Source organism: Lampris incognitus, chromosome 4, assembly GCF_029633865.1.
Source record: "Lampris incognitus isolate fLamInc1 chromosome 4, fLamInc1.hap2, whole genome shotgun sequence".
NCBI lineage: Eukaryota > Metazoa > Chordata > Actinopteri > Lampriformes > Lampridae > Lampris > Lampris incognitus.
Genome location: NC_079214.1, coordinates 8,332,180 through 8,340,658, shown reverse-complemented (window position 1 = coordinate 8,340,658; position 8,479 = coordinate 8,332,180). Strand labels below are relative to the sequence as shown.

The following is an 8,479-nucleotide window of genomic DNA, read 5'->3' as shown; positions in this document are numbered from 1 at the left end:
GTTGTGTCAGTGTTGTGTTGTGTTGTGTCAGAGTTGTGTTGTGTCAGTGTTGTGTCAGTGTTGTGTTGTGTCAGTGTTGTGTTGTGTCAGTGTTGTGTTGTGTTGTGTCAGAGTTGTGTTGTGACAGTGTTGTGTTGTGTTATGTTGTGTCAGAGTTGTGTTGTGTTGTGTCAGAGTTGTGTTGTGTCAGAGTTGTGTTGTGTCAGTGTTGTCTTGTGTTGTGTCAGAGTTGAGTTGTGTCAGTGTTGTGTGTGTTGTGTTGTGTCAGAGTTGTGTCAGAGTTTTGTCAGTGTTGTGTTGTGTTTTGTCAGTGTTGTGTTGTGCCAGAGTTGAGTTGTGTCAGTGTTGTGTCAGAGTTGTGTCAGAGTTTTTGTCAGTGTTGTGTTGTGTCAGTGTTGTGTTGTGTCAGTGTTGTGTCAGTGTTGTGTTGTGTCAGTGTTGAGTTGTGTCAGTGCTGTGTTGTGTCAGAGTTGTGTCAGTGTTGTGTTGTGTTGTGTCAGAGTTGAGTTGTGTCAGTGTTGTGTTGTGTCAGTGTTGTGTTGTGTCAGTGTTGTGTTGTGTCAGTGTTGAGTTGTGTCAGTGCTGTGTTGTGTCAGAGTTGTGTCAGTGTTGTGTTGTGTTGTGTCAGAGTTGAGTTGTGTCAGTGTTGTGTTGTGTCAGTGTTGTGTTGTGTCAGTGTTGTGTTGTGTCAGAGTTGAGTTGTGTCAGTGTTGTGTTGTGTCAGTGTTGTGTTGTGTCAGTGTTGAGTTGTGTCAGTGCTGAGTTGTGTCAGTGTTGTGTTGTGTTGTGTCAGAGTTGTGTCAGTGTTGTGTTGTGTTGTGTCAGAGTTGTGTCAGTGTTGTGTTGTGTCAGAGTTGTGTCAGTGTTGTGTTGTGTTGTGTCAGAGTTGCGTCAGTGTCCGGTGACGATGAGTTGGCCTGAATCAGCGACACATGTAGAGGAAGACGGATGGAGACGAGCCTGCCCGTGACGCGTCCCGCGTGACGGCCCGTGTTCCGTAATGAGGACCGGAACCGGCGTCGCGTCCCGCGGTGTGCAGCTCGGTCCGCGCAGCGGCGCTTTAAGCGGTCTGGCGCGCAGAGGACGCGGCCTCGGCCCGCAGACTCCTGCTGTCTGTCCCGCCTCGTCTCTCCGCAGCGAGCGCACACGTGGACGACGGCTCGGCCCGCTGTGACGTCACACGCAGGCACGTAAACAGTTAAGCATGGTTCACACAAACAAATAGGCACACACACACACACACACACACACACACACACACACACACACACACACACAAGCAGGCGTATAAAAATACATGTACACAGACACACACACATGCACGCACGCACGCACACACACAATCAGGCATCTAAAAATGCACACACGCACACACACACACATGCACGCACACACATACAAGCAGGCATATAAAAATGCACACACACGCACACACACACACACACACACACACGCACACACACACACACACACACACACACACACCTCGGCACACATCCCTCACTGACGCAGCACATGTACACATCTCTGCTGTAATTCTGCAAGGGCTGACGTGTGCGTGACACACAACCCGCAGACACACAACCCACAGACACACACCGTCAGAGCGCATGGGCACAATAAGGCTCGAGACGCACACTGTGGCTCGTTTTGATGCCCACGTGACAGGTAGCCCGCTCCCTCCGAAACTCCGGCCTGCCGATCTGGACGCAGAAATGATGCGTTGCTGCGAAATGCAATGACTGTGCACACCCCCCCCCCCCGCCGCCCGCCCCCCCCCCAAAAAAGGAAAAGAAAACCATGGCTACGGGAGCATATCCATAAAGCCCGAGACTCCCTGAGAGATAAATCTCCCCCCTCCTCCCCCCTCCCGGTGCTGCTGGAGCGTGGGGGTTTTGTTGTGTCTGTCTAAAAGAAGACATTCCACCCAACCGGGGATGGAGGCGCTGGAAGTCTCTGGAAGCGTGCGCTGGCGAGCGAGCACGTGCGGGAAATTTGGAAAAATACTCTTGCCGAGAAACTTGTTTTTGCGCACGCGGCGCTCCGCTCCTTTCGGGCGGCGCGCTCGAGGGGATGAAAAGCCGGAGCGGAGTCGCGTTCGCTGCGCCCCGGAGTGGCATCGGAGCGCGCATCCATCCCTGTCGCTCAGCCCGCGGCGCGCGGCGAAGGCCACGAGACAGGAAGTCGGAGTTATCTTGTGGAAATATCACCCCTGTCAAAGAAAACCTCCCCGCTTCCAATTGTACTGATTTATTTGACGTTTTCTAGCTTGACTCGAGAGTCTTCGGGTCCTTCAGAGGTTGGGAATTTCATTACCCACGAAACCTATAAAACCCCGAGCACTCTGAGACATTTATGGCGCGCTGTACTTGTAAAATGTTGTTTTTTCCAGGCTGCTGAACAGTTTACTCTGGAGATAGGAGTGCAGAAAAGGGTTTTGCCCCCCCCCCGCCCCTCTTGGTGTTGTGTGTTTTTTCTTCTTCTCCAGGAAGCGTTGACTACACATAAGGTAGTACCTCCTGAAGTCCCAAACTGAGTTGAGTCGCGCACACACATGTCATGTCTTCCCCACGTGGTGAGACGTGCCACCGGAACTCAGAGCAAATTAATTCTAAAACGGAATGAAATAAAACGGGAACTTGAGTCTGGCGGGAAAGGGGGAAAAAAAAAGCCGCAGCGCAATATTTGATTATACCCTGCAGAAGAAGAAGTGAACCATTTCCATTTATAATCTGGAGTCCTCGCACAGCATGGCGCGCGCTCCAGCTTCGTTCAGTCTGCATGGAGGAGCCCGGAGAGCCCGGGACGTCCTGAGGGATGTGAGCTGGTTGCGCCCCTGACACTCCGGCTCAGCCGTTCCCACTGAGGACAGCCTAAACTGCCGTGCCAAAACCTCTGCAGAACGGTAAAGCGATCCTGAGTCCTTGTCACCTCCACTCATGTCACTGGCGTGCTGAAGTGTGCCTTGCCTGTCTAGGCTGCAGGGCTGCTTCCCATTACCGCCTGCTCCACCCAATCAGCGCAGACGGCCATTAAGAGAGGCTGGAGTGCTTAGGCTCAGCAGAGACGCTAAAGGCTGAACGGGGAGGACACACGCCGGACCGTTTAATCACACCTGAACGTCTCGTCTTAACTGTCCTAACTGTCTTCAATCACGTCTCCGCGGAGCAACGCGCTTGTACACGGGCCGGGGTTCAATACTGTGTGCGCGCAGCGGGAAATTCAGTATGACGTACAGCTGAGCAGCCTGTCGTGTAGCATATCGTCCACTTCCTGTACATGTTTGTGACACTGCAACACCTATATGTCAATTAAGCCCCGGCGTGTGCACGAATGTGTGCGTGTGCATGTGTGTGTGCGCGTTTGCGAGTGTGTGTGGGCCTGATTGTGTGCGTGCGTGTGTATCGTGGGGTAATGTGTGTGCGCGCGCTCGCATGTGTGTGTGTGTGTGTGTGTGCGCGCGCATGTTCCGGTTGTGGCGAAAGAGACACGAGTGTGAGGCGAGCGGGAAGTGACCCTATGCCAGTATTACAGGCCAGCAGCTAAACGTCCAGTCGCGTGACACGCGTTGTCCTAAAGAGTAGTTACACATTTATGACGGTGAACCGGGACCCGGTGTTTCAGACGTCCCCGGGCCCGGTATTTCAGATGCCCCGGGCCCGGTATTTCAGACGCCCCGGGCCCGGTATTTCAGACGCCCCCGGGCCCGGTGTTTCAGACGCCCCCGAGGTTTCAGACGCCCCGGGGCCTGGAACCGGTTTCCTCTGGTCCGCCCGCTGCCTCCCTGCTCTCCGAATAGACGAGGGCAGAAAAGCAAAGGTCACCGCGGAAAGGGCAGAAACACGAGGGCAAAGACTTGTCGCCTCTCCTCGTGCGGCTGCAATGGGCGTACAAAGGCTGTGCCGGGCAGCGGACTACCCTGCCACACATCCCTGCGCCCCGGCTCACTGGCGGAGTTCCGCACCCAGTGAAGAGACTTTTTGCGTCAGCTTCCCCCTCGGCGTCCGGGACTCGGCTGATCAGCTGGTCCCCACTGCCGTCTGCACCGTCTGGAAGTGTTGCGCGTGCCTCTCGCTAACTCGCTTATTTTCGGAAACAGTAAATGTCCCTCGCGGCCGGCCGCTTCCACCCGTGCCTGTCTGCCTGTTGTTGTTGTTGTTCGGTACAAATCTCTGTTACTGCACACGTGTCGGCAAGGTCGCAGTCGGACCACCCCCGTCTTCCTCGGCTTCACTTAAAGACCCGTGTGTCGCCTGTCTCACGGACATCCACGTGCAGCCTGAAGCCGTCAGCCGCCAGCGCGAGGGGGTCTGCGTCACGCGGTAGCGGCCTGGCAGGCAGCAAATTCCCGTTTCACAGCGAAGCATTAACGGATTACCTGCGGCCACCGGCAGCCCAGAACATTCCAGAGAGCTGGATTTGTTTGTCTCCCATCGGCACACCAGCTTTTACCGGGAAGGTGTGAAGTCTAGAAACGATCGGGGGGGGGGGGAGTCACGCCGCCATTTACAGTTTCCTCCTCAGCAAAACTCAAACGATCAACCATCTTAACCCCGGACCATCCGACCTGACCGTTCAGCCCAGGCGTGCGTGGTGTACGAGACGGGCCGGTGCGTTGTCCTCAGCCGGGTGTTAGCAGCCAGGCAAGGCGAGGGCAGCTCGCTCTCTCTGGGAGCGTGCAAACACACCCGAACAGTCCCGGACATCTGAGTCGCATTAAAAGCTGCAGCCTCGCCGCGGCAGAGCCGGGGAGTTTTCCTGCCTCCTCCCCAGACCGAGCCAGCCTTCCCCCGGTCATTAGATCAGGAAACCCGGGCCAGGAAGAGGGTTTTGTGTTGCGGGTCAACCTTTACATGACCTCTGTATACCTGCAGCGAGAGGGGCCCGACACGCAGGAAATCGCCAGCGTCCACTTCCTCCTCCCCTCTGCTGTCTCTTCTTCTGCGTTTTCTTATTTCTCTGTTGCCCCAAAGCACCTTTTACCCCGCATTACACTCCATATCACCGTGTAAACTTTATTCCTATTATTGTTATATAATGATAATACATAATACATAATAATAATAATATATTACTAAAATAATAATAATAATAATAATAATATAATTATTATCGTCATATTATTATATACATTTTTATTATTGTTATTATAGTATTATTATATTATATTATTATAGTAATAATTCCTCTAATTGTTATTGTTGTTGTCGTTATAATAATAATAAAAGTAGTAGTAACACAATTTGAAAGCAACAAACATGTTATAACGGGGGTCTACTAATATTTGATAAAACTTACTGGTAAAATTAATAATAATTATTCACGTGTGTACATTAACTGTAATTTAATGTGACGTCATCACGAGCCTTTGACGCGGTGTAAAGGAAAGGGGGGAACAAGAATAAGGGGATGTTTGCAAATCAATCGAGTTGCATTTTACAGAGCAGAGGTCTGCAAACAAAACCCAGATCACGGCTGGTTCAGACGGCTTCAGATGACGTCACAGACGGGTTTCTGAAGCTGCCGAGCCGGAGAGGCTCATCTTCATCGTCGTCTTCATCTTCCTGCAGCGCGGACACGCTTTTGCGGGCCGCTTGGTGCCTGAGCAGAGTAGAAGTAGCCCGACCCAAATCCTGAAAACGATCGAATTATTACATTTGAATTACGTAAGTCCCAACAGGTGCCAGACGACTCCTGCTTTGAGATTAAATTCAATTAAAATTAAATTAAAATTTTAGAGCATTGCTTCAGTCGTTTTGGATATATGATACCTCGTTAAATAATATAATTATTACGATAACAACAACAACAATAATAACAACAATAATAATTATAATAATTATTGTTATTATTATTGTTGTTGTTATAATTATTATTATTGTTGTTATTATTGTTACTATTGTTGTTATTATTATTGTTGTTGTTGTTATAATTATTATTATTGGCGGTTACAGACATTATTTGAAGCAGATGAAGGAAAGCGGTTTTCTGGCGGTTCTATTTTGTTCTATTTAAATAATCTGCACTTTTCATTCGTTTCTTGCCTTTTCATGGTTCCCGGTTTTGGGGGAAGTGAAGCTTGTACCTCCGCTGGCAGGGTCACGCGGTTTAGTCCGAGACCAGGTTTTAAAGGTATTGTTTCTTATTTCTTCACAGTGCATGTACCCCCCTCTCTTATGGTCTACTGGCCTTTACAGCAGGCCCCGGCCCTCTCCCGGCGTCTCTTCAGAGGACATTAAACATCATTGGCTGCACGTTCATCACACCGCTTCCGGAACACGTGCGATCGAGCGGCCAGCCGCGCGGGCCGTCTAGAGCCCATAACAGTAACAGAAAGAAGAAGAACGGCGGTGCGGTTCGAGAGGCCTCCGGCCGACCACGTAACGGGGCGCATGGCGAGGGTCCCCGAAACACGGCGACCCCGGGGGCACGTGACGTGCACCGGCTCACCTTTGACCCGCGCGAGTCGTGCGGAGGGAAGTGAGAGCGCTCGGCGTCCTCCGTTGCGGAAAGCCAAGGCGAAGTCCTCCGCTGCGCGGTGCTTCCCCCCCCCCACCTCATCTCCCTTCCGCTCCCCCGTCCCGACCCGACCGCGTCCCGACCGCGTCCCGACCGCGTCCCGACGACCCCTCCGCGTCCTCGACTCAGTTCGGCCGCGTTAAAAACACGGCGTTTATTTCAGCCTTGATAATATCCCAGCCATGAGGGGTGAGGGGGGGGTGAGGGGGGGGAGGTAAATCACCTTCTGGCACAGCGGGTTTTCTCTGGCTGAGGCGCGCGCCGGCACTTCTCACAAGAGTGTATAATCGATAAATAAAGGACACGTGACGTATCTCTAACGATAGAGTTTTTCGTTCGAAGATGACAGGAATTAATTCAATTGATACCGGGATTTAATTGATAACTGGAATTAATTGATACCGGGATTTAATTGATAACAGGAATTAATTGATAACGGAATTTAACCAATACCAGGATTTAATTGATAACAGGAATTAATTGATACCAGGGGTTAATTGATACCAGGATTTAATTGATAACAGGAATTAATTGGCTCCATGTTGGTTATGCGGGCTGGTTTGACAGAGGACGCAATTTTTTATTTACATGTGCGCGAGGGTATCAGAGAGAGAGAGCGAGACAGGGGGAGAGAGAGAGAGCGCGAGACAGGGGGAGAGAGAAAATACTAGCTTCTCGTGAGCCCGGTCTCACCAATCTGCGTACTAATAACACGATATTACACTTTCTCACTGCGCGTGCAATGCATGACCCTTACCGTTAAGTCCAATTAACGAGTATTGAACCGAGTGTATAACAGCGCGAGCCGGTCCTGCTGGAGCCGGATCAGCCCGGTCCGGGCGCTCTGCTCCACTCCTTTACGCGTCGGCTCGTCCCCCCCCTGGGCCGCCGGTCCGAAAGCTCGTTAAAGTCGGTTGTCCGATGCGGCTCCCGGATGGAGGCGCAGCTTATCGCATTAAAAGCGATCCGGTTTAACTCGGCGGTCCGAGAGGCAGCGGCGGAGGAGAGATTACTCCCTCCCTCCCTCCCTCCCCCCCCCGCTGCTCGCTGCGTCGCGTTGCCGCAATACCGGGGAGAGAGGGGTAGGTGGGGGGGGGGGCAGTAAGTTGTGAAGTCCTCTGCCTGCATCGGGGCTAAATACCCACCCGGAGGCAAATACGCGAAAGGGGGTTCAGGACGCCGTGGCGAGCAAGAGGAGGAGGAAAGGAGCGTCTACTGAAACCCCGGTGGGCCCGGTTGAAGGCCGGAAGAGCCGAGACGGTAAAGACCGCGGCGGCCGGTGCGCTCCGGCTCGGACCGGTGCCCCCCCCACCCCCACCCCCACCCCCACTCACCGTAGCAGGGCAGGAGCGCCGCTCCGCTGGCGTCCTGGTGCAGCTTGGCGGGCCCGGGCGGTGTTTTGCAGGAGGTCCTCTGCAGGAAGAGCTGCTGGTATTTGCTGAACGTGCCGTCCCCGGCCGCGGCGTCCAATAGCGGGCAGTCCTGCTGGAAGGGGCTGCGGGGCTTCTCGCCGTACGGCTGACCTTTGCCGGGCAGGAAAGAGGGGCCGTACTTGGTGTCGCCCGTCTGGAATGTCCTAAAGGGGTTGCTGCTCGGCTGGTCTCGACCTTGCGTCGCGGAGGGGCTGTAGTACGAGTCCATGGATGTCATGTCGCCGTATGAGACGCACGTCTCCACGTTCATGCCTACAAAAAAAAAAAAAAAAAAAAAAAAAAAAAGTTGAGGGGGGCGAAAAAGACGTGCAAACTTTTCCCCCCCTTCCCCTTCTTCTTCTCCTTCTTCTTCTTCTTCTTCTTCTTCTTCTTCTTCTCCTTCTTCTTATTCTTCTTCTTTTGGGAAAACAGGAGCGCACGGGTAACCCCCCCCACACCCCCCGCACCCCGTCCCTCTCTACCTCTTTCGGACGAACGCACGTGTGACGCTCGCGCGCGCGCGCGCGCACGGACGCGCTGCGCAGCGT

At 53.0% G+C, this 8,479-nt stretch overlaps 1 protein-coding gene across 1 annotated transcript in view; it reads right to left on the bottom strand.

Moving 5' to 3' along the window:
- The window catches only part of LOC130111884 (homeobox protein aristaless-like 4), a 38,375-nt gene extending 30,173 nt beyond the window's left edge, over positions 1-8,202 (bottom strand). Inside the window, exon 1 of the mRNA XM_056279179.1 lies at positions 7,854-8,202. Within this exon, the coding sequence (XP_056135154.1) occupies positions 7,854-8,202 (349 nt within the window). The remainder of the gene's footprint in view (positions 1-7,853) is intronic.
- Positions 8,203-8,479: the final 277 nt, after the last annotated feature.